The sequence below is a fragment of the Moschus berezovskii genome, chromosome 6, assembly GCF_049115385.1.
Source record: "Moschus berezovskii isolate FMDL1 chromosome 6, NW_MosBer_1.0, whole genome shotgun sequence".
NCBI lineage: Eukaryota > Metazoa > Chordata > Mammalia > Artiodactyla > Moschidae > Moschus > Moschus berezovskii.
This window is the reverse complement of record NC_142465.1, coordinates 63,628,432-63,655,325: the sequence shown is the minus strand read 5'-3', so window position 1 is coordinate 63,655,325 and position 26,894 is coordinate 63,628,432. Positions and strand designations below refer to the sequence as shown.

General features: G+C 36.5%; 2 protein-coding genes across 2 annotated transcripts; both read right to left on the bottom strand.

The window, feature by feature from the left end:
- Window positions 1-837: 837 nt before the first annotated feature.
- LOC129536293 (olfactory receptor 6C70-like) lies at window positions 838-1,777 on the bottom strand. Its single transcript, XM_055395117.2, has one exon. The coding sequence runs from the start codon at window positions 1,666-1,668 to the stop codon at window positions 838-840; it is 831 nt and encodes a 276-aa protein (XP_055251092.2). The 5' UTR covers window positions 1,669-1,777.
- A 20,311-nt stretch (window positions 1,778-22,088) lies between these two features.
- Window positions 22,089-23,048, bottom strand: LOC129536353 (olfactory receptor 6C1-like). The gene has a single exon (XM_055395206.2). The coding sequence runs from the start codon at window positions 23,031-23,033 to the stop codon at window positions 22,089-22,091; it is 945 nt and encodes a 314-aa protein (XP_055251181.2). The 5' UTR covers window positions 23,034-23,048.
- Between the last annotated feature and the right edge of the window lie 3,846 nt (window positions 23,049-26,894).

The window sequence follows — 26,894 nt, the reverse complement described above, 5'->3', positions numbered from 1 at the left end:
ACAAAGTCATGACACACAATTGCTTATATGTGGATATTTTTTTTTAATGATACAAATTAACCTACTTACAAAACGTAAATAAACTCACCGACACAAAAACAAACTTACATTAACCAAGAGAAAGGTAGGGGTAAAATAGGAGTTTGTGATAACATATGCACACTACTATAATAAAAATATATAACCAACAAGGACCTACTGTACTGCACAGGAAAATGTGTGCAATACTTTGCAATAACATACAAGGGAAAAGAGGCTGAAAAATAGAACATATATAACTTAATTATTTTGCTGTACACCTGAAACTAATACATTATAAATCAACCATGCTTTAATTTAAACATAGGAAATTATTCTTGTTTACTAAGCTGACAAAAATGTTTAAATTGATTCAAAAACACTACAAAATAATACTCTACATTACACATTTAAAGACTAAGTTCTCTTGGAGCTTCTTAAGCATATTTAATAATTCAGTTTAAGAATTTTTAAAACTATGGCTTTTAAATGAATCATGGAACATCCATTTAAAATAAGAAATACAATACTCCAAAAATTTATATTCCATAATACAACCAAATCCCTCCATTCATTTTATTCTAACATGCTATTAGAGGAAATAAATTTTGCAATTTTATATTTCTAACACAGAAATACTTCATTTTGAAGAACAAAAAGTTAAATTCAGATGTATAGAATGGAAAGGGTTTCTAAGCTCAGGTAAGCACAAGTGATACAATAAATTAAATATTAGAGATCAATTCTTGTAGTAGAAGCATCAAAAGAGCTTTTGTTCAATGTTTCTTTTATGCTTTCATGTTATTTCAATAAACAGTATTACTTGTCTGAAGCAGAAAATATCTTTCTGAATACATCTCTGAAGGCTTGCTTAACTTGCTGGTTCCTCAAAGTATAAATGAATGGATTCAACAAAGGGGCGATTGAAGTATTTAATACAGCCACTCCTTTCCTTAAAGTGATCCTTTCATTTGCTGAGGGCTTTATGTAGATGTATATACAACTACCATAAGTGATGGATACAACAATCATGTGAGAAGAGCATGTAGAAAAGGCTTTTTTCTTTTGTTGAGCTGAAGGGAATTTTAGAATTGTCTTGATGATGTAAGAGTAAGAAAGAATTACCAACAGCAATGTGACCAGGAGGATTATCACAGCTAATAAAAATGCAATCATTTCTAGTAAATGTGTGTCTGAGCAAGAAAGTTGTAAGATAGGAGAAATATCACAAAAGAAATGATCAATGACATTTGAATCACAGAAATCCAGGTGAAGAACCAAAATCAGTGGAGGGAAAGTAACCACGAATCCAGTTGCCCAAGAACTGAGTACCAGCTGATGACAAATTGTGCTGCTCATGATGGATGTATAATGCAAAGGCTTGCAAATGGCAACGTAGTGGTCATAGGACATAGCTGCCAGAAGGAAAAATTCTGTAACTCCCAAGAATATGTAAAAAAATAACTGAGACATGCAACCAATATAAGAAATTGTCTTTTCTTTGTTTACAGTGGTGATTAGGAATCTCGGGATGCAAGCACTTGTGAAAGAAATTTCCAAGAAAGAGAAATTACGGAGGAAGAAATACATTGGGGTCTTGAGATGGGAATTCAACAGAGTGAGGGCAATAATGGTTAAGTTTCCGATCATGGTCAACGTGTAATTTAGAAGCAGCAACAAAAAAAATTAGGATCTGTAACTGGGAATCATCTGACAGTCCCAGAAGGATAAACTCTGTGTGCCTTGTATGGTTCTTCATTTCTCCTCTGTGATTTCAAACAATTTCTTGTAATAAAATGGTATAAAAATAAGAAACTACTCGAATAGATTTATCCTTAAGATATGATATATTAAAGGATACATGTGCACAAACATACCCATTTGCCTGAGTTTGAAGATATGCTCTAGAACTGTGCTGCAAATACTGTTATTACCGAAGTCAACTCAGTTTTGGAAATTGACCTATAAAATCCATGAGTTGATTTTTTTCACCTTATTTACAAACTTCCAGTCAAGTACAACCGATTCCAATTTGTCCATTGTTAAATAAATTAAATAAATCCTTGTTCATATTTCAAAAATAATTCATTCATTTTTAATTAACTTCATTAAAATAAAATTATACCAGTGAAGTGAATTAAAACCTACAGTTAAATTCTGATACTTTAGATTTCATATTAAAGAGATATTTGATTCAAAACTGATTAGTCACCTAGAGAAGCGACTTCTCTAGGAACTACTGATGAAGGCATAGAAAGGACAAGAGAAAAAGAGAAGATGAGTGTGTCGTACCACAGCCAAATAAATACTAGTTGAATCTAGGAAAAGTTGAAAATGAATATAAAGCAGATATAGTCATATTTACAAAAAATTAACAGTGCATTTGGAACTTCAGCATTTTGCCACATGTAATGGAAACCAAATAATAAAAGAGAAAACACAGAAAAGACCATCACAATCTACACCTAGTTACACATATTCAGAGTCTAACATCAGTTCAGTTCAGTTCAGTTCAGTCACTCAATCGTGTCCGACTCTCTGCGACCCCATGAATCACAGCACACCAGGCCTCCCTGTCCATCACCAAATCCCGGAGTACACTCAAACTCATGTCCATAGAGTCGGTGATGCCATCCAGCCATCTCATTCTCCGTCGTCCCCTTCTCCTCCCGCCCCCAACCTTTCCCAGCATCAGAGTCTTTTCCAGTGAGTCAACTCGTCACATGAGGTGGCCAAAGTATTGCAGTTTCAGCTTTAGCATCAGTCCCTCCAGTGAACATCACTTGCCATTAAATTATCTTTCAATCAGATATTAAATTACAGTGCATATATGTTTTTCATAAAAATGAAATCTTTCAATAAAACATTTTTATTCTTTAATTCTTTTATGAAAGCAAAAGAATCTTAGTGAAATCAGAGTACTAATTGGTTATATATTTTAAAGCCGTATTTTCAACTAAAATATACCCAGATGAACTTCATTTTCTTCTTACTCTGAAGAAATCTTTGTCAATATTTGTGAAATAGGTAGACTATTCCAAATATACTTAGAATATAAGCACTGAAAAAAAAAAGAAAATAGAATACATCGTAGAGTATACAATGTTTTCTTCATTTTAAAATAAAATAATGTAAGTTACCTTCCTTCTCAGCAATTATTCTGCCAATCAATATTTTTGCCTGTTCTGAAGCTTTTCTTCCTTTTATTATTGAATATATAATACTTTTCCTTCTACATGATTTAGCCTGTTACTTCACATGGGAATTCACAAACGCCACATTACTTAGACATATAATTTTATTATTTATATAAATAAAAGCAAATCAAATCTTTGTTTTTAATTTCATGTATATTAGCATATTCTTCTCCTCTTAGCTTAATACTCTACAGGCTGTTAATGGAAAAGACAGCTCTTAGAGAACTATAGATGAATCTAAACATTCCTTCCTTGACCTGGTCTTCATTTGGCCCTGCATATTTTGTTAACATGCTCTTTCCCTAATTTCTACTTTTTTCTGAAAAATATATTGAACTTTCTTGTAGGTCAATCTTTGGTATTAGAGTAATTTCAAAATAAAGATCAGATATTTGTTCTGCAACCAGTGCAGATTTGAAAATCCATAATTATCAGGATTAATTGTCATAAATCAAAGTATTGGTCAGAATTAGTACTCCTCAGGGAGTTAATTTTTCTGTTTTTTCAAAAATTTATTAAAACATGTTAAATAAATTCTCCAAGAAAAACATCCCCAACCTTGTAATGTTTGATTGACATCTAGAGTTGCTAAGGTTCTCTTTGTCTAGAACAGTAGAATAATGATCATTCCCTCCACATTCCCACACAGCAAAGTGTCTCGTGTACACCATGAGGTACTGGAAATGTAAGTGTAAATACATATATAAAGCTTCATGTTCTTGCATTTACAGATTCATAAATAGATGAGAAATAGTCAATGCTTTATTCAAAGAGAATTAATATCATCTTTAAATCACTGTTATTTATTTGTATGTTATTTCAGTTCAGTTCAGTTCAGTTGCTCAGTCGTGACTGACTCTTTGCGACCCCATGAATCACAGCACGCCAGGCCTCCCTGTCCATCACCAACTCCCGGAGTTCACTCAAACTCATGTCCATCGAGTCGGTGATGCCATCCAGCCACCTCATTGTCTGTCGTCCCTGTCTCCTCCCACCCCCAATTCCTCCCAGCATCAGAGTCTTTTCCAGTGAGTCAACTCTTCACATGAGCTGGCCAAAGTATTGGAGTTTCAGCTTTAGCATCAGTCCTTCCAATGAACACCCAGGATTGATCTCCTTTAGAGTGGACTGGTTGGATCTCCTTGCAGTACAAGGGACTCTCAAGAGTCGTCTCCAGCGCCACAGTTCAAAAGCATCAATTCTTCGGCGATCAGCTTTCTTCACAGACCAACTCTCACATCCATACATGACCACGGGAAAAACCATAGCCTTGACTAGACAGACCTTGGTTGGCAAAGCACTATCTCTGCTTTTTAATATGCTATCTAGGTTGATCATAACTTTCCTTCCAAGGAGTAAGCATCTTTTAAATGGCTGCAATCAGCATCTGCAGTGATTTTGGAGCCCAAAAAAATAAAGTCTGACACTGCTTCCACTGTTTCCCCATCTATTTCCCATGAAGTGATGGGACCAGATGCCATGATCTTTGTTTTCTGAATGTTGAGCTTCAAGCCAACCTTTTCACTCTCCTCTTTCACTTTCATCAAGAGGCTTTTGAGTTCCTCTTCACTTTCTGCCATAAGGGTGGTGTCATCTGCATATCTGAGGTCATTGATATTTCTCCCAGCAATCTTGATTCCAGCTTGTGCTTCTTCCAGCCCAGCGTTCCTCATGATGTACTCTGCATTGAAGTTAAATAAGCAGGGTGACAATATACAACCTTGACATACTCCTTTTCCTATTTGGAACCAGTCTGTTTTTCCATGTCCAGTTCTGACTGTTGCTTCCTGACCTGCATACAGGTTTCTCAAGAGGCAGGTCAGGTGGTCTGGTATTCCCATCTCTTTCAGAATGTTCCACAGTTTATTGTGATCCACACAGTCAAAGGCTTTGGCAAAGTCAATGAAGCAGAAATAGATGTTTTTCTGGAACTCTCTTGCTTTCTCCATGATCCAGTGGATGTTGGCAATTTGATCTCTGGTGCCTCTGCCTTTTCTAAAACCTGCTTGAACATCTGGGAGTTCACGGTTCACATATTGCTGAAGCCTGGCTTGTGAATTTTGAGCATGACTTTACTAGTGTGTGAGATGAGTGCAATTGTGCAGTAGTTTGAGCATTCTTTGGCCTTGTCTTTCTTTGTGATTGGAATGAAGACTGACCTTTTCCAGTCCTGTATCCACTGCTGAGTTTTCCAAATTTGCTGGCATAGTGAGTGCAGCACTTTCACAGTATCATCTTTCAGGATTTGAAATAGCTCAACTGGAATTCCAACACTTCCACTAGCTTTGTTCGTAGTGATGCTTTCTAAGGCCCACTTGACTTCACATTCCATGATGTCTGGCTCCAGGTGAGTGAAGACCATCGTGATTATCTGGGTCATGAAGATCTTTTTTGTACAGTTCTGTGTATTCTTGCCATCTCTTCTTAATATCTTCTGCTTCTGTTAGGTCCATACCATTTCTGTCCTTTATCGAGCCCATCTTTGCATGAAATGTTCCCTTGGAATCTCTAATTTTCTTGAAGAGATCTCTTGTCTTTCCTATTCTGTTGTTTTCCTCTATTTATTTGCATTGATCTCTGAGGAAGGGTTTCTTATCTCTCCTTGCTATTTTTTGGAACTCTGCATTCAGATGCTTATATCTTTCCATTTCTCCTTTGCTTTTAGCTTCTCTTCTTTTCACAGCTATTTGTAAGGCCTCCTCAGACAGCCATTTCACTTTTTTGGATTTCTTTTCCATGGGGATGGTCTTGAGCCCTGTCTCCTGTACAATGTCACGAACCTCCGTCCAGAGTTCATCAGGCACTCTATCTATCAGATCTAGTCCCTTAAATCTATTTCTCACTTCCACTGTATAATCATAAGGGATTTGATTTAGGTCCTATCTGAATGGTCTAGTGGTTTTCCCTACTTTCTTCAATTTAAGTCTGAATTTTGCAATAAGGAGTTCATGATCTGAGCCACAGTCAGCTCCTGGTCTTGTTTTTGCTAACTGTATAGAGTTTCTCTATCTTTGGCTGCAAAGAATATAATCAATCTGATTTCGGTGTTGACCATCTGGTGATGCCCTGCGTAGAGTCTTCTCTTGTGTTGTTGGTAGAGGGTGTTTGCTATGACCAGTGCGTTCTCTTGGCAAAACTCTATTAGCCTTTACCCTGCTTCATTCTGTGCTCCAAGGCCAAATTAGCCTGTTACTCCAGGTGTTTCTTGACTTCCTACTTTTGCATTCCAGTCCCCTATAATGAAAAGGATATCTTTTTTGGGTGTTATTTCTAAAAGGTCTTGTAGGTCTTCATAGAACTGTTAAACTTCGGCTTCTTCAGCATTACTTGTTGGAGCATAGGCTTGGATTACTGTAATATTGAATGGTTTGCCTTGGAAATGAACAGAAATCATTCTGTCAAAGTACTGCATTTCGGACTCTTTTGTTGACCATGATGGCTACTCCATTTCTTCTAAGGGATTCCTGCCCACAGTGGTAGATATAATGGTCATCTGAGTTGAATTCACCCATTCCAGTCCATTTTAGTTCAGTGATTCCTAGAATGTCTATGTTCACTCTTGTCATCTCCTGTTTGACCACTTCCAAGTTGCCTTGATTCATGGACCTAACATTCCTGGTTCCTATGCAATATTGCTCTTTACAGCATCGGACCTTGCTTCTATCACCAGTCACATCCACAACTGGGTATTGGTTTTGCTTTGGCTCCATCCCTTCATTCTTTCTGGAGTTATTTCTCCACTGATCTCCAGTAGCATATTGGGCACCTACCGACCTGGCGAAATCCTCATTCAGTATCCTATCATTTTGCCTTTTGATACTGTTCATGGGAGGCAAGTATACTGAAGTGGTTTGCCATTCCCTTCTCCAGTGGACCACATTCTATCAGACCTCTCCACCATGACCCGTCCATCTTGGGTGGCCCCACACGGCATGGTGGCCTAGTTTCATTGAGTTAGACAGGGCTGTGGTCCATGTGATCAAATCAACTAGTTTTCTGTGATTATGATTTCGGTGTGTCTGCCCTCTGATGCCCCCTCACAATACCTATCGTCTTATTTGGGTTTCTCTTACCTTGGTCGTGAAACATCTCTTCACAGCTGCTCCAGCAAAGCAGCTGGAAGATGTACCTTACCTTGGATGTGGGGTAGCTCCTCTCCGCCAAGCTTCTGTGCGTGTTCGGTTGCACCTGCGCTGCTGGAGCCGGCATCTCTCACGTAATAATTATTCTTAAAAATTTAAAAGAAAAGTAAGACACTACTTACCACCATTAGTAGAATATGTTGGTATTTTTTTTTTTTTCTCTGCTGCTTCTCCTGCTAAGTCACTTCAGTCATGTCTGACTCTGTGTGACCCCATAGATGGAAGCCCACCAGGCTCCCCCGTCCCTGGGGTTCTCCAGGCAAGAACACTGGAGTGGATTGCCATTTCCTTCTCCAATGTGTGAAAGTGAAAAGTGAAAGTGAAGTTGCTCAGTCGTGTCTGACTCTTAGCGACCCCACGGACTGCAGCCTACCAGGCTCCTCCATCCATGGGATTTTCTAGACAAGAGTACTGGAGTGACTTGCCATTGCCTTCTCCTTTTTTTTTTCTCTAGACTATGTAAATAAACATCAGCCATAATAGAGTAAAACATATCTATTGGAAAATAATATTTAATTTTGTAGAATGGAAAATAATATTAAATGAATTCTCATGTTAATTCCAATCAGAGAGTGAAGTGTGACTATATTAGTAATAGAATTTTCTTCACTATAACATGAAACTGAATATATGACTTGAATAATAAAATTTTCTAGTAAACTTCTCTCTGTTACTAAAAAATTTGTATCTGTTCAACCAAATCTCACCATACCAACATCCATAAAGATTATCACAACTGAGGTGACTAGCTAGTTTGGTACTTGGGAAATATCTGCCAGGTTCAAATTATTTAAAAGGAGTGAGTGCTTCTTTACAAGAAACCTAAGGGGATAGTGTCTCTAAGGGAAAGTAGAAAAGATGAAATAACACTCAAAAAGCCACACAAAACACCATTTATCCCTTGTCTTTATCATTTAATTAAAAATAAGCTTATTGCTTCAAGCATGCTGATATGAAGTATTATGAGACTCAGCACATTAAAAAATACTCATTTCAAAACAATCATGTATACTCTGCAAAACAGCAGATGTGCCAAGATACCAGGATAAATCCTCTTGAGGCTATGTTTTTTCTAAAATGTGAATTATCACTAGGAGATCAGTATGTTGCTACCTACCATAAATACTGTTACTGTTTTCTAAAAAAACAACTCTATTCAATATAAAAAATTAGAACTTCTGTATATTGCTATGATTTTAGAATGGATATTTTATTTGGTGATTTCAGGATGTGCACCTACATTAAAGCTTTTTGAAATATTACTAATTATTATAATGTCCACCTTTTGTTGAAAATTTAGTATGCATGAAACACTGCTAATTGTTGTATTTACATTATTTAAATTAGTCATCAATAGGCAAAGTACACATATTTATTTATGACTTTTGCTTTTGAAAAAACTAATATTTAGGGTAATCATTCCACTAATTCACACTCATGACAAAGATTAAAAACCATGGAGACATGATTGCAATAAGATTCACGATTCCAAAGTGTAGCTTGTTACCCATTATGCAATATTTCCAATTAAGAAAATGAGTGGTTAGTTGACAGGCAGACTATAGCTATATATGATGATAGGTAGGTAGGTAGGTAGATAAATAATATAATGGCTTAAACCATACCCAGAATTTGAATGCTTAACTTTATTTTGAGTGAATAAATATATGATAAAAAGATTGACATTTTCATACCACTGTTAACTGAAAAAAAATGCACATGAGAGTTGTGAATTAAGTTTTACTTGAGGTAAAATGAGAACAATAACTCTGCAGACAGTATTTCAGATAGCTCTGAGAAACAGCTCCAGAGAGGCAAGGATGAAGGTCATCATTATATGTGATTTTAGTGAAGGGTGATAACCTGCAGTTGGACAAGGCTTGCTGCTAGTCACAAGGAACAGATGTCACCAATAATGATTTTATTGCTGTCTAGATACAAGGAGATGCAAAAAAATGGGCTCATAAAATCTTTTGAAAATATCTATCTGAAGGCCTGTTCTTTCATTTTTTTCCCAGAGCACAGGGTGCCTCCTTCCTGATCTCCACCCTGAAGTCCTTCCAGAGGTGCTGAAGGTCAGCAGCTGCAGTGGCTCGTGATTTAATCCTTGCAGAGGTAAATTGCAAATGCCAATTTGTGGTTGTCATCATACATGCAAATATTTTGTCAAGAAAATGATTTTTCCCTATTTAACAAAACTGGGATTTTTCAACCATATCATTACTTTATGTAAAGTTTAAAGTATCATATTATAAGAAAAATAAATAAAAATCATTTGAATGATAAAAATGAATAAAAATCAAATGAAATAACAGTAATATGCTGTGAGTAAAAGAACCACAGGAGTTAAAAGCAAAGAAAGAAATAAAAATAATTTAGTGTGTGACTTTTTAAAATATCATGCTCTGATCATGGACCATCTGTTGGGCAGTCTATAGGGTAAAAGGATTACAAACATAGCTTTAACTTCATACAGTTTGTGATTTATCATTGATAGTATTGACTGAGTAATTCTGATTTCACCTTATCTGAATTTTAGCATTGGGTAAACTAGTAGATATACTGATGTTGAGAACTAGGAATTTCACTGAAGGGATAAAAGGAGGAGGGGGGACAATCAAATATGATGAGACAATAATTCAGTGGTGCTGAATTAAAATTAGAAGCAGTAGGGTAAACTAATGATTTCTTAACATGTTTTTTTCCTAGCTTTGTCTTTTGAAAGATTGACAACACTACTATGCTCCAACACTGAGTGGGAAATTCCAAGATGACACAGAAGACTTCTTGAAGATCAAATTTGCAAAATAGTGAATACTGGGAAAAAAAAAATCACCTTAGAAACAAAGAATAATAACACCTAAGAAAATAATTCATAGTGACACCATTACTAATATACATAATGGTATAGATAGTAGTGTGTATATGAATTTATAATGAAGAGGGGAAACTCTATAGAAGAATTATAATGCCAAATTATTCACATATAAAGAATGAAAAAAAATTTTAAATCAACATTTCCAAACCTCATGGCACACGAAACCCTTTACATTTTTTCTTTTTTAAAAAATTTATTTATTTTAATTGGAGGCTAATTATTTTACATTATTGTATTTACTTTGCCATACATTGACATGAATCTGCCCCCGGTGTACAAGTGTTCCCAATCTTGAACCCTCCTCCCTCCTCCCTCCCCATCCCATCCCTCTGGTTCATCCCAGAACACCAGCCCCGAGCATCCTGTATCATGCAGCGAACCTGGACTGGCGACTCGTTTCACATATGATAATATACATGTTTCAATGCCATGATCCCAAATCATCCCAATCTCGCCCTTTCCCACAGAGTCCAAAAGACTGTTCTATACATCTGTGTCTCTTTTGCTGTCTCATACACAGGGTTATCTTTATCATCTTCCTAAATTCCATATATACGCATTAGTATACTGTATTGGTGTTTTTCTTTCTGGCTTACTTCACTCTGTATAATAGGCTCCAGTTTCATCCACCTCATTAGAACTGATTCAAATGTATTCTTTTTAATTGCTGAGTAATACTCCATCGTGTATATGTACCACAGCTTTCTTATCCATTCGTCTGCCGATGGACATCTGGGCTGCTTCCATGTCCTGGCTATTATAAACAGGGCTGTGCAATTGCTGGGTCGTATGGCAGTTCTATTTCCAGTTTTTTAAGGTATCTCCACACTGTTCTCCATAGTGGTAGTACTAGTTTGCATTCCCACCAACAGTGTAAGAAGGTTCCTTTCTCTCCACACCCTCTCCAGCATTTATTGCTTGTAGACTTTTGGATAGCAGCCATTCTGACTGGCGTGAAATGCTACCTCATTGTGGTTTTGATTTGCATTTCTCTGATTATGAGAGATGTTGAGCATCTTTTCATGTGTTTGTTAGCCATCAGTATGTCTTCTCTGGAGAAATGTCTGTTTAGTTCATTGTCCCATTTTTGATTAGGTCGTTTATTTTTCTGGAATTGAGCTGCAGGAGTTGCTTGTATACTTTTGAGATTAATCCTTTATCAGTTGCTTCATTTGCTATTATTTTCTACCATTCTGAAGGCTGTCTTTTCACCTTGCTTATAGTTTCCTTTGCTGTACAGAAACTTTTAATTTTTATTAGGTCCCATTTGTTTATTTTTGCTTTTATTTCCAATATTCTCGGAGGTGGGTCATGGTGTGACCATGGATCCTGCTGTGGATTATGTCGGAGAGTGTTTTGCTTATGTTCTCCTCTAGGAGTTTTATAGTTTCTGGCCTAACATTTAGATCTTTCATCCATTTGGAGTTTATTTTTGTGTATGATGTTAGGGAGTGTTCTAGTTTCATTCTTTTACAAGTGGTTGACCAGTTTTCCCAGCACCACTTGTTAAAGAGATTGTCTTTTCTCCATTGAATATTCTTGCCTACTTTGTCAAAGATAAGGTGTCCATAGGTGCGTGGATTTATCTCTGGGCTTTCTATTTTGTTCCATTGATCTATATTTCTGTCTTTATGCCAGTAACATACTGTCTTGATTACTGTGGCTTTGTAGTAGAACCTGAAGTCCATCAGGTGGATTCTCCCAGTTCCATTCTTCTTTCTCAAGATTGCTTTGACTATTCGAGGTTTTTTGTATTTCTGTACAAATTGTGAGATTATTTGTTCTAGCTCTGTGAAAAATACCGTTGGTAGCTTGATATGGACTGCATTGAACCTATAAATTACTTTGGGTAATATATTAATTTTCACAATATTTATTCTTCCAAATCATGAAAACGGTATATTTCTCCATCTATTAGTGTCCTCTCTGATTTCTTTCACCAGTGTTTTATAGCTTCTATATATAGGTCTTTTGTTTCTTTAGGTAGATATATCCCTAAGTATTTTATTCTTTTCCTTGTAATGATGAATGGAATTGTTTCCTTAATTTCTCTTTCTATTTTCTCATTATTAGTGTATAGGAATGCAAAGGATTTCTGTGTGTTGATTTTATATCCTGCAACTTTACTATATTCATTGATTAACTCTAGTAATTTTCTGGTAGAGTCTTTAGGGTTCTCTTTGTAGAGGATCATGTCATCTGCAAACAGTGAGAATTTTACTTCTTCTTTTCCAATTTGGATTCTTTTGATGTCTTTTTCTGCTCTGATTGCTGTGGCCAAAACTTCCAAAACTATGTTGAATAGTAGTGGTGAGAGTGGGCACCCTTGTCTTGTTCCTGACTTTAGGGGAAACACTTTCAATTTTTCACCATTGAGGATAATGTTTGCTGTGGGTTTGTTATATATAGCTTTTATTATGTTGAGGAATGTTCCTTCTATTCCTGCCTTCTGGAGGGTTTTTATCATAAATGGATGTTGAATTATGTCAAAGGCTTTCTCTGCATCTATTGAGATAATCATATGATTTTTATTTTTCATTTTATTAATGTGGTATATTACATTGATTGATTTGCGGATATTAAAGAATACTTGCATCCCTGGAATAAAGCCCACTTGGTCATGATGTGTGATCTTTTTAATGTGTTGTTGGATTCTGATTGCTAGAATTTTGTTAAGGATTTTTGCATCTATGTTCATCAGTGATATTGACCTGTTGTTCTCTTTTTTTGTGGCATCTTTTTCAGGTTTTGGTATTAGGGTGATGGTGGCCTCATAGAATGAGTTGGAAGTTTACCTTCCTTTGCAATTTTCTGGAAGAGTTTGAGTAGGATAGGTGTTAGCTCTTCTCTAAATTTTTGGTAGAATTCAGATGTGAAGCCATCTGGACCTGGGCTTTTGTTTGCTGGAAGATTTCTGATTACAGTTTCAATTTCTATGCTTGTGATGGGTCTCTTAAGATTTTCTATTTCTTCCTGGTTCAGTTTTGGAAAGTTGTACTTTTCTAAGAATTTGTCCATTTCTTCCAAGTTGTCCATTTTATTGGCATATAATTGCTGATAGCAATCTCTTATGATCCTTTGTATTTCTGTGTTGTCTGTTGTGATCTCTCCCTTTTCATTTCTAATTTCATTGATTTGATTTTTCTCCCTTTGTTTCTTGATGAGTCTGGCTAGTGGTTTGTTAATTTTACTTACCCTCTCAAAGAACCAGCTATTGGCTTAGTTGATTTTTGCTATGGTCTCTTTTGTTTCTTTTGCATTTATTTCTGCCCTAATTTTTAAGATATCTTTCCTTCTACTAACCCTCAGTTCAGTTCAGTTCAGTCGCTCAGTCGAGTCCAACTCTTTGCGACCCCATGAATCACAGCACACCAGGTCTCCCTGTCTATCACCAACTCCCGGAGTTCACTCAAACTCATGTCCATTGAGTTGGTGATGCAATCCAGCCATCTCATTCTCTGTCGTCCTTGTCTCCTCCCGCCCCCAATCCCTCCCAGCATTTTATGTGTAGAGTTATTTAGGTTATTTAGTTGACTTTTTTGTTGTTTCTTGAGGTATGCCTGTATTGCTATGAACCTTCCCCATAGCACTGTTTTTACAGTGTTCCACAGGTTTTGGGTTCTTGTGTTTTCATTTTCATTCATTTCTATGCACATTTTGATTTCTTTTTTTATTTCTTCTATGATTTGTTGGTTATTCAGCAGTGTGTTTTCAGCCTCCGTATGTTGAAATTTTTAATATTTTTTCTCCTGTAATTGAGATCTAATCTTACTGCATTGTGGTCAGAAAAGATGCTTGGAATGATTTCAATTTTTTTGCATTTACCAAGGCTTGATTTATGGCCCAGGATGTGATCTATCCTGGAGAAGGCTCCATGTGCGCTTTAGAAGATGGTGAAATTCATTGTTTTGGAGTAAAATGTCCTATAGATATCAATTAGGTCTATCTGGTCTATGGTATCATTTAATGTTTGTGTTTCCTTGTTAATTTTCGGTTTAGTTGATCTATCCATAGGTTTGAGTGGGGTATTAAAGTCTCCCACTATTATTGTGTTATTGTTAATTTCCCCTTTTATACTTGTTAGAATTTGTCTTACATGTTGTGGTGCTCCTATTTTGGGTGCATATGTATTTTTAATTTTTATATCTTCTTCTTGGATTGATCCTTTGATCATTATGTAGTGTCCTTCTTTGTCTCTTTTCACAGCCTTTTTCTTAAAGTCTATTTTATCTGGTATAAGTTTTGCTACTCCTGCTTTCTTTTGGTCTCTATTTGCGTGGAATATGTTTTTCCAGCCCTTCACTTTCAATCTGTATGTGTCACTCGTTTCGAAGTAGGTCTCTTGTAGATAAAATATATCATGGTCTTGTTTTTGTATCCATTCAGCCAATCTTTGTCTTTTCGTTGGGGCATTCAACTCATTTACGTTTAAGGAAATTATGATAAGTATGATCCTGTTGGCATTTACTTTATTGTTTTGGGTTCAAGTTTATTCTTGAGTTAGCCTCAAGACTTCTCCATCTGTCACTTCCAAGTTGGTTCCCTCTGTTTTACCTTCTTCTGTTTCCCGGTCTCTTCAGTGTCTAATTTCTGCCCTGACACTAGGGGGTGGTGGTGGACACTTTTTAAGACTCACTTGTTCAGTCCTGCTGTGGGGAGGGAGGAACACTGCAGACAGATATCACTGGCGTCTGTGGGGAATGCTCACAGTGTCTCAGCCACACTGGGTTTGCCCCTGCTCATGGCGTGTGTGCTGTCCCCGTCTACACTATGTAGGCTCTAGATTGCTCTGCTGGAAACTGAGGCCGGTGCTGGGTTGCATGCACATCCCGGGTCTAAGCTGCTCAGGTTCAGGTACTTGGGTATTCCACAAAGGCGCAGACTTGGTTAGGCCTGTGTTTTGTGCCCTTTCCGGTCTGAACAGCTCAGGTGGCCAGGTGTTTGGCGAACATTGTTGTTGTGATTTATCGCCTCCCTGGTCCCTGCCACTCAGTTTTCTGGATGTACAACCAGTGCACCTTCTCAGGCAGATGTCGACCGGCCAGAAACGCAAGAAGTCTTTGTTAGCAATGAAGCCTCCTTGTAGTTTGGTATTGGATGCCCCTCTGGGGCATGGATTGCCCCCTTCCAGCTCTGGCTACCCTCCCCTGACTGTCTCAGTGGGGGATGGGCCGTCTGCCACAGGCTAGCTCTACTCAGTCCTTTGTTCCGTGAGCGGGTCTGGTGGAGTCTTAAGTTAGGGTTTTTTGCCTTTTCACAGGGTAGCTATCCCACAGTCTGCCTTGCTATCTCCAGTTATCTCCCTCAGATTGTCCTCGGGGCATTCAGGCCTGGTCCTTACTTTAAGTAATGCAGCCTGCGCCTCCCTGCCCAGCCCCCATTTGCTAATGACGGATGTGGGTGTCTGCGCTGCTTCTCTGCCGGGAGTTACCTTTGGGCGTGTAATCTGTGGGTTTTAATTATTTATTTCTTTTTCCTCCCGGTTATGGAGGAGCCTGGTAGGCTGTAGTCCATGGGGTCGCTAAGGGTCGGACACGACTGAGCGGCTTCACTTTCACTTTCACACATTGGAGAAGGAAATGGCAACCCACTCCAGTGTTCTTGCCTGGAGAATCCCAGGGACGGGGGAGCCTGGTGGGCTTACGTCTATGGGGTCACACTGAGTCAGACACGACTGAAGTGACTTAGCAGCAGCAGCAGCAGAAGCAGCATGTTACCCTCTGAGGTTCCAAGGCTCGCCACAGACTTGGCTAGTGAGAGTGTTTCCTGGTGTTTGGAAACTTCTCTTTTTTAAGCCTCCCTTCCCTGGGATGGAGCTTTGTCCCTACCTCTTTTGTCTCTCTTTTTATCTTTTATGTTTTTTCCTACCTTCTTTTGAAGACAATGGGTTACTTTTCTAGGTGCCTGATGTCCTCTGCCAGCATTCAGAAGTTGTTTTGTGGAATTTACTCAGCATTCAAATGTTCTTTTGATAAATTTGTGGGGGAGAAAGTGATCTCCCCATCCTATTCCTCCGCCACCTTCCTCCTTCCTCCCAATAATTATATAATTTTAGAGTTGGTGAATTGAGTTAGCAATTTACTTGGTTTCTATTGTACTCTCAAAACAAATATGGTGAATTAACCCTGTCATGGCTCTCAAGGATTATATTCTTGCTCTGGTTCGACTGGTAATATTTGACCCACAATATCCTTAATTCCTGATATTGCAAAATTTGGGACACATTTCATTATACTGCAACTCATAACGGCTTTTTGTCTCTTATTGGCTCTGTGTACAAATTCAGTTGCACTTCGGGGGACTAGTCAAATATTTCTTATATTTGCCACTTTTCATATAATAAAAGCACTACTTATTAAAACAGTTTCTTTGTATTAATGCACAGATTTAATTGACTATATTGTAATTCTATGATTATATATCCATGCAATTTAAGTAATATTTTCCTTAGGCTTCAGAGATTGTCATACTTTCCTACAAATGCTGCTTTGAGAAAAAGAGATTTAGAAATTTCTTCTCTATGTATGTCATACACGTGGAACTGGATTTATCTTCTCTTTCCTGTTTTCTCAGGGTAATTTGTTACCTGAGGGCTGATGAGGCATTATTTAAAGGCACAGGTGAATCAGTTTTGTAAGTATGAATAAGAAAATGTTTGGGCTTCCCTGGTGGCTCAGTGGTAAAGAATCCACTTGTCAATACTGGAGAAATGGGTTCAATCCCTGACGTGGGAGAATACCACATGCCATGGAGCAACTAAGACAGTGTGCCACAAATATTGAGCCTGTGCTCTAGAGCCTGGAAACCACGATTACAGAGCCCACATGATGCAACTATTGACCCCTGCCACCTACAGCCCGTGCTCCACATAAAGAGAAGCCACCACAATCAGAAGCTCAGACACCATAAGTAGATAGTAGCCCCCACTTGTCTCAACTAGAGAACCGTGGTGCAGCCAAAAATAAATGGATAAAATTATTTTTAAAAAAGAAAGTGTCAAAAGGCAAAATGACTGAGGTAGAAGAGGCAACTTCATAAACAATACATGATATTGAGTGTGCAAAACTTTGATTTAGATTTGACTCTTTGTTTATTGTACTTAAAGTGTCCACACTTTTCCCCAAGAAATTCTGGACTTTTCCCTAGGACAGTTAGTGTGATTATTTCCCTTGAATTTTGACTTTTCATAATATAAATTGACAAACTCAACAAATCAGCACCTCACCTTTACTCCTGAGAGGCAGTTGTTAAACATTGACTATTCTCTCATTTAGAACGTCTGTCAGTCTTGTGGTGGATACGCAATAAATATTTTTGAATGAATAAATACAATGAAATAATTTTGGTGTATAACCAATCTCTGGTACTCAATAAAATCTTAAAAACTGTTTGCCATATGTATTATTGTTAAAGAGTTTGAGCAACAAAATATGAAAATAATCACTATTTGGATACAAAAATGTTAGTCACCCAGTCGTGTCTGACTCTTTGCAACCCCATGGACTGTAGCCCACCAGGCTCCTCTGTCCACGGAATTCTCCAGGCAAGAATCCTGGAATGGGTTGCCATTCCCATCAATAGGCATGTGGAAAGACAGGCTCCAGCACACCACTGCTGGGAGTGAATCAGTTCACCTACAAAGTGGACAGAGATCCCTGCTTTCATGGGTTGAAGGATGTGAGAGAATGTAGACATAAGCATAAATGTAATTAACTAGTAAACTATTTAGTATTTCACCTGCCAGTATTTTGAAACGGAAGAGAAAACTGAAATGCCTTGGAAGTGGGGAGCTACTGTAATTTTAAATAGTGTCCATGGAGTAGATTTTATTGTGGTAACATTTGGAAAGAGATCCAAAGGAGGGGGTGGGTGCTAACCATGCAAATATCTGGGAGATGAGACTTTCCAGTTTAAGAAACATTTAGTGCAAATACAGTAAGGTCCTAGGAGGAAAATCACGTTACTTGTAAAGAATGATTTTTGTTTTTTTGTTTTGTTTTCTGATACTTTTCAATTTTTCTTGAACTAGTTCCCTGGATAGAATATCCAGCAGAGTATTGAATAAAAGCAGTTATAGTGGTCCTTCTCATCTTATAACTGATTTTACCAAGACTGCAGCTACTATTTAAAACATTAAAAGTGACGTTTGCTCTAAACTTTAAATTATGAATATTTTCAAGTATACATGATGATAGAAACAGGAGAAATAGTTTCATGTACAAATCAAGCAGATTCAATAAATATGAAGTTGATTTTATATTGCTTTACCCCTTTTTTGAAGTTTTTAAATATTTTGTTATATTTTAAACCAGAACTTAAACACAAGCCTTTTCTTACCTGTATATTTTCAGTGTGAATTCTTAAATTATAATTTATTTTTTATCTTTTTGCTTAACTCTGATGCAATTTCCAAGCTAGCAAACTTAGCAAAAAGTCTTTGGTGTCATTTTTCACCTTTCTCACACTTGTGCATGTTCATGTTCAGTCACTCAGCTGTGTCTGACTCCTTGTGACCCCATGGACTGTAGCCCACCAGGCTCCTCTGTTCGTGAGATTTCCCAGGCAAGAACACTGGTTACTATTTCCTCCTCCAGGGGATCTTCCTGACCCAGAGACTGAACCCACACCTCCTGAGTCTTTTGCATTGGCAGGAGGATTCTTTACCACTGAGCCATTGGGAACGTACCCCTAGGTACCCAACTGTCTCAAAACTTCATTTTTTGTTGACTTCTCCAAATTGGAGCCAAACAAGGAGCATGTAGCATATCCAGTCGCGATGATCTAGTCAGGTACTTATGCTACTGAAATAATGTTCCATTTTTTTTTTTTTACTAAGAAACTTTAAAAAATCATGAATGGTCACTCCATATTATCAGAGGATATGTGATTTTATTTTTCAACCTTTGATTTTCATTTTTAGTCTTTTAATGCGGCAAATTCCACAAATAAATTTTCTAAAGATAAATTATCTTTGGAGAAGACCAGATGTAACATGAAATACTAGTTTTGATCTTTTCTGTTAGAACATTATCTCCTCATTTATGAGTTAAATTGTTGGTGACTTTATTTCTCACTTAAGCTTTTAATATCAAGAACAATATAAATGTCCAAAAATGAGCTAGAAATGTTTGCCTCATCTTTTCCTCTGGAAATATTTTATAAAATTTTGCTCATTCACCTTCTTAACAAAAAATAGATAAATGAATAAAAGTTGCTGTTAAATTTTAAAATCTTACATCTTTTATTGAATTTTCAAATTTTAGTCAAGTTACCTTATATTAAATAAGAAATAATATACGAGCCAATGTTTATGGAAAAGTTTGAAACAGAGGTGGGCAAACTGTGATCCATGGGCCACCATTGACCCACCTCCTATTTGTGTTAAAAGTTTAATTGAACACACCTGAGCCCTTTCATTCACACACTGTTTATACCTGCATTTGTATTACACAGGGATAGAGTTGAGTAATTTCATCAGGGATGCTAAGGTCTGAAAATTCTAAATTATTAATATAGTGCCCTTTAGACACAACTTGTGTTTACTTCTGATACAGATCATTAAAATGCTTAGACTGATTGAAACCTTTATAATAATCACTAAAGAGTTTGTGTAGAATTATATAAACAGTCACATTATCTAATATCAGCATAAACTCACTCATATCTTTTGCAATAATTTTACAGTTCTTTTAATTCCTGGAAGTATAACTAGCTAGTTTATAGTATATTTTTATTCAGGTATCAAAACCCACATCATCAATCAATTCTAAACCTCAGTATTTTCAAATATTTCCAATTAACTGTATAAATTATTGTTTCAACAAAAAGGTAGGAAATAGTAACCCCATGACTCTCTCCAAACTGGAGAACTCTTCAGTATTTTTTAAAGTTGTTTTCTTGGTTTTTCAGCATAGTATGGATCTAAGTCTCTCAACTGAGTATAATACACACGTATCAGGAAGAATTTAGCTGAATAAATGAAAAGGCACCAAGGGTAAAAAAAAATTGGCAGGTGTCTTTCTAGAAAAATGGTTAGAAAATGTAAGATGAGTTTGTGTAACATTCAGTATTATTTGAAATTTTGACTTCATGGAAAAGTCAAAAAAGAAAAAGAAACTTTAGTACCAGAATTGCAAGATCTTGCATAATCATCTTCTAAATTCTAACCAATATATTTTCAAATGCAATGCTACATTATAACGCTTAAAACAGCATGAACATACAAATTTTTAACGAAAGAAAATCTCAAATTCATACACAGTAAAATTTTGCCATTTAGCATTTTTATCCTTATTAATTGTTATTTAAGCATTTGGATGCATTATATGTGTACAATATTAACTCAAAATAACCACTAATGTGAGAAAGTTGTAAAAACTGTCAGCTATTAATTATTTAAAAAAACAGCTTGACATCAAGCATTAAATATACAACTGACTGTAGCAATGCTGTCACATATTGTTTCCAATAATATTTAATTCTTCAGGCTTTTATTAGAAATCATTATGTTAAATGTGTTAATTAAACAGTTCCCCAAAAGAGGGACAATTTCACAGTTTTCTTGAAAGTATATACTCATAACTGTTCTCAAACTGATAAATTTTATGGCAGAGAAGATTTTAAGTTGTTTAATGAGTTGGACTGTGAAGAAAGCTGATCACCGAAGAATCGATGCTTTTGAACTGTGGTGTTGGAGAAGACTCTTGAGTCCCTTATACTGCAAGGAGATCCAACCAGTCCATTCTAAAGGAGATCAATCCTGGATGTTCATTGGAGGGACTGATGCTAAAGCTGAAACTGCAATACTTTGGCCACCTCATGCGACGAGTTGACTCACTGGAAAAGACTCTGATGCTGGGAAAGGTTGGGGGCAGGAGGAGAAGGGGATGACGGAGAATGAGATGGCTGGATGGCATCACCGACTCTGTGGACATGAGTTTGAGTGAACTCCGGGAGTTGGTGATGGACAGGGAGGCCTGGCGTGCTGTGATTCATGGGGTCGCGGAGAGTCGGACACGACTGAGCGACTGAACTGAACTGAATAAGAAAAGGTTTTGATTTCTCAAGAAACTATAATTCCATTATTTTTTTAGTTGTGCTGTTTTTTATGTAATTACTGAGTAGGCCATAGAATGGAGAAAATAATATGTGTAACACTCTAATAAGATGGTCAGATTATGCTCATGGTCTTGTACAGTAAATTAAAACTAGTGTTTAACATGATTTATTATTTCCTGAATTTCTAGAAGGAATGAAATCATGAAACACAGGTCTCTCTTGAACATTCTTGCACTGCCTCTTTCTGTCTGAATTTAATTTCCCAAGAAATATTGTGGAAGAAATGGAATTTTTAAAGTTTCAAAGAAGGAAATGACAGTTTCATAGTTACAGAGTGGAACACATGCATGCAGCTGCACAATCATGCCAGATTTTTGCTACAGGACGGACCATATCTCATCAGGCTCCTCTATTCATAGAATTTTCCAGGCAAGAATACTAGAGTGTGCTACCATTTCCTTCTCCAGAGGATCTTACACACCCAGGGATTGAACCTCCATCTCTTGTGTCTCCTGCATTGGCAGGTGGATTCTTTACCCCTAGTGCCACCTGGGAAGCACAGAATGAAAAACTGAGCCCAAAGGAAGGGAAGTGCATGAAAGAAGGATGGGAATTTGAATAGAAAAAAATAATGTATACAGTATGCTTGTGAAGTTGCTGTCAATGGAAGTATGAGTAATGAAAAAATAGCTCTATGGAGACAATATGAAAATTAATAGATTTTGAGAAGTTCTGAGTTTTATTTAACTGCATTTCCTAACGTCTCCAATTTATGAACTAGGGCTTTTATTTTTTTCATTTCTTTGAGAAAAGTGTATTCTTCCTTGCCATGTCCATGAAGGCTCGCTTGACTTGCTGATTCCTTAAGGTATAGATAAATGGGTTTAGCATGGGGGCCACTGAGGTATTTAACACAGCTACTCCCTTGCTCAAAGAGACCCTGTCCTTTGCTGATGGATTCATGTACATGAAAATGCAGCTGCCATAAGAGATGGAGACAACAATCATGTGGGAAGAACACGTGGAAAAGGCCTTTGTCCTCTGAGTGGTAGAAGGGATCCTCAAAATTGTTCTGATGATATATGTGTAGGACAGAATTATTAATGCCAAGGTAAACATCAGAGTAAACACAGCACAAGAAAACACCATTTTCTCTAGGAATTTGGTGTCTGAACAAGAAAGTTGTAAAAGGAGGGAAAAATCACAAGTATAATGGTCTATAGCATTGGACTTGCAATAATCAAGTTGTAGGGAGAATATGAGTAATGGAAATGTGATAAAGAATGAAGCCAGCCAAGAAGCCAACACAAGCAGTGTGCAGACTCTGTGATTCATGATGGTCATGTAATGCAGCGGTTTGCAGATGGCAATGTAGCGGTTGTAGGATATGGCAGCCAGAAAATAAAACTCAGTGACTCCCAAGAGAATGAAAAAAAAAAAAAATAACTGAGTCATACAATCATTAAAAGAAATGGTTTTATCTCCTGTAATAATGGTGGCCAGAAAGCTGGGTATAGTAACAGTTGTGAATGACACTTCTAATATGGAGAAACTCCTGAGGAAGAAATACATGGGGGTCTGGAGGTGGACATCCAGCAGGGTCAGGATGATAATGGTTAGATTCCCAGTGATGCTGAGCATGTAGGTTATGAGCAGAAAGACAAAGATCACAACCTGAAGTTGTGGGTCATCTGACAGTCCCAGCAGGATAAAATTTGTTATTTCCATGTAGTTTCTCATTTTCCTCTTCTTCTAAGTAACTTTCAAGAGAAAACAGAAGAACTTAAAGAAAAGAGAATTATTCATGGACTACACTGGAATTTATTTCTGAGAGTGTTATGCCTTACTGATTTAACTTGGGAGATCTTTGAAACTTAATAAAAATAGAGAACTCTGTTTAAAAGAATTTCTTACTGTATGCCACTGTGCATGTTTTCCATAGAATGTTTCTTTTAAAATCTCCATTTTACCGATTGGAACTATGCTAAAAATACTTTTAAAAATTTTATCCAAATCACATCCCATGAATGGGAAGAGCAGGAATTTTAACCTAGGCTTTTCTGAGTGTTTGAAATACTGGAAAAGAAATGCTACTAGTTGATGTTTTTAAAATCCTTCCCTAAAAGATTTATTTCCCATTGAGAATCTTGTCTTTTCTTCAAACCTGGTAAAGTTATATTACTTCTTAATCTTTCACCTAGCTTTGTATTGTTATTTGCTAGTTAATATATAGAAAATTCAAAAATGTCAGGAAAAACATCACTCAGCTGGGTCTGTCTCCCAAATGAAAGTCATTGGACTTAAATCTTCAACAATGGAAACAATTTCTAAGATTTCACTCTGACTCATATTTACCTTCCAAAGCTCCTACTTCTTATCTGAAGCCACATCTAATGGATTCATCATCATGACCTCCTCAGATATTAAAGCAGTGGTTCCCAACCTCTGAGATCTAATGTCTGATGATCTGAGGTAGAGTTGATGTAATAATAATAGAGATGAAGTACACAATAAATGTAATGCACTTGAATCCTCCTGAAACCACACCCCTGACCTCTGTCCATGGAATAATTTTCTTCCACATAAACTGCCCTTAATGCCAAAATGTTTGAGGACCACTGTAGAGAGTCCAGAGTACAGAGGAGGCAGAGTGTGTGTTTAGTAGACTGGATCTGTGTCATGGGCTAAGAAGACCAAGTTGTATGAATATCTAAAATAAAGCATAAAAAATCATCTTCCAGAGAACATTTTTTTCTTCAGAATGTCTCCTATCTAAATGATGCTATTGTTCTCTGTCTCTCTCTCTCTCTGCTTCTCTCTCTCTCTCTGTCACTTTAAATATATACATGTGTGTGTGTGTGTGTATAGATTTCTACTCCATGTTATACTTTTAGGTTTTTCCTTTTATCTACATTCATATTTCTTAATAGAAGGTCTATTTTGCTAGTACTTTGGAGTAATCTAAGAAGTATAAGGAAATGCCCTTATTTTTGATTTCCTATATAACAGTAATGATATTATGCCTTCATTTTAAAAGGAAGCTAAGAGTTCTTCAGAAAGAGAGTTTTATCCCTAAGCCCATGGAATTTAGGATAACAAGCTTCATATTCCTTTCAATCCTTTTATTATTTTTTAAATGAAATTTAATGTCTTGGATATCTCATTGTCAAATCAGTCTTGTAGCTTACTGAACATGAAAATCAATTTCTATAAACATATATCCTCAAGGCAATTTGCACCCTCAGCATTGCTAAACAGTGTTCCAATTCTCTATCTTTCCCTCTTACATGATGATTATTTTCTGTGTTAGGTTTATATGGTGGGTTATTTTGTCATAGAAGAGAACAGAATATTGGTGGTAATTTGATATCTTGGGTAAATTTTGAGTTTAAAACAACCTGAGCTTTTTCCAGAATGATCCACTTCACTCCTGACTGTGCTTGCTGACATCGAAGATCATGTAAGAACTTCATCATGACTGCAGTAAAACAAAAATCCATAAGAAGAATTTATTTAGATTATTTTCAGATTATTGCTTTAAGACTGCCTTCAAAGAGTCCTACAGTTAGTTCAGAATTCTGTTTCTCTGAGTCCTCTGGGGAAAAAAATGACCTTGCTTTTTTCTTAGTGGAAAAAGGAAGTCAGATCAAATCAATCAAATCAAAGCACCAACCAGTATGAACAGGCATAATGAAGGAAAACTGTAATCACCTAAATTACTCTCAAAATCTATAGGTTTTCATAGAGATGCTCTAATTCTTCCCTGGTTGACTCAGTTTGTTAACTCATATCTATATTTGAAAATAATATTAACTTAAAAAAGAAAAGAAATTATAATAAAATGGCATCAGGACTTAATATTTAACATATGAGATTATTTGGGGTTTGCGTTCCAGGAGAAATGCATGAAAAATACAGCTCTCTCTGAGTTTTAGGTTGGTTTGTTTGTTTCTCCCCTGGGAAGATGGAGATAATATTTCAGGGAATAATTGTGAGGGCTAATTTATGTTATAAGTAAAATTCAACTATACAAAGCTTTTAAAGCATGTATTCCACATAGAAAATATTGCTCTTTGTTATTTCCTAAAAGTAAAATCGATTATCATATTTGAGGAAGAGGGTCCCACTAGGAAACAATATTCATTTCAAGGAAACTCATTTGAGAGACAATGCGAAGATTTATGCATATATTTCATTAACTCATTACAATTCTTAGGTTACTTTTGAAGAAGCTGACCATGAAACTTTAAGTAACATAATGAAGATAATACTACTAGTTAATGAGCAAATTGGAACTCTAAGCTCTTTTTGCTGAAACTGAAGCATGTGCTACTTATCAAACCTATATTCAATGAGGAGGACCAAACTCAAAAAATAGTTTTCTGAAAAATAATAAAGGACTAAATTAGTAGGACAAACAGGGATACATAACATGTTCACTTTTCAAAATCCTGGACATATACAGGAAGAAATGCAACCCCAAAATATTCCACTCAACTGGATGATAGGTTAAGCCAAGAATGACTAAATCAACACTAATAAAAAGAATGCTTTATAAATGCCTTTAACATTGCAAACTTACCTCTTCTTGTCATACAAATGCATCACATGAGCTGGTTTCAATTATTACAAATTTACTGGCAACCATTTGAGTTTTAGGTTAAGCAATCCAGTACTTCTAAGAGTCATTCTCTCTCAACACATTCAGGGTTATCTTATTTCTATAGATAGTATTTTTTATACATCTTCCATTGTAGCCATGGGAGCAAAAAGAGTGAAGAGAATCAAGATATGGAGTTACTATGGTCTTTTCCAGACAGGATTTTTATGTGGGTTTTATCCTGCATGAGCCACATTTTGTTTACTCTACCACACATGGGCAAGGTTCGTGGGAAATACTCCAGTGAATCAAATGTGCCAACAAGGGCCAAGAAGAAAATGCTCCAAGAATTATAAATTTGTTATCAATATTTGTACCACTACTGAAACAGAAAACTTGGAAGACAATGTTCAAACTGCTAGAAGAGCATGAGAAACAGGCTAGAAATAAAGGGAATATTGTGCATATTCTCTATGGGAAAATATTTACCATGCAAAATTTTGGAAAAGATTTCCTGAATTTTCTAAGTCAAGATTTCTCTGAAGAATAAGCTTTTTTACTTCTTATTTGCTGAAATCTGAAATACTGAGAATGTATCTCATGAATAAATGTTGCATTTTCTTTTCTCATATAATAAATGTCTCCATAAAATGACTTTGAAAAGGGGCGATTCTCCAAGAAGACCTAAAAATTCCTAATGATGATTCTTAATTCCTAACAACAGATAAATTATGTCATGCATAAATTAATAGAATGCCTAAAATATAGGTGAATGCACTATCACAGTTGGAGGCATCAATACCCATCTATCAGAAAGAAACATATCCAGCAGGTAGAAAATCAGAACGGACATAAAGGAACTCAGCAAGGTCATCAGCCAACTGGTTAAAACCGACACCTATAGAGTACTTCATCCAGGAACAGGAAAATCTACTTTCTTCTCAAGCTTCACACAGAATAATTGTCAAGATATTCTGGACCATCAAGTGCACTAAACGAAT

Bases quoted from the DNA above. Each gene is read 5' to 3' on its own strand.
- LOC129536293 (XM_055395117.2), bottom strand. From the start codon at position 1,668: ATGATCGGAAACTTAACCATTATTGCCCTCACTCTGTTGAATTCCCAT.
- LOC129536353 (XM_055395206.2), bottom strand. From the start codon at position 23,033: ATGAGAAACTACATGGAAATAACAAATTTTATCCTGCTGGGACTGTCA.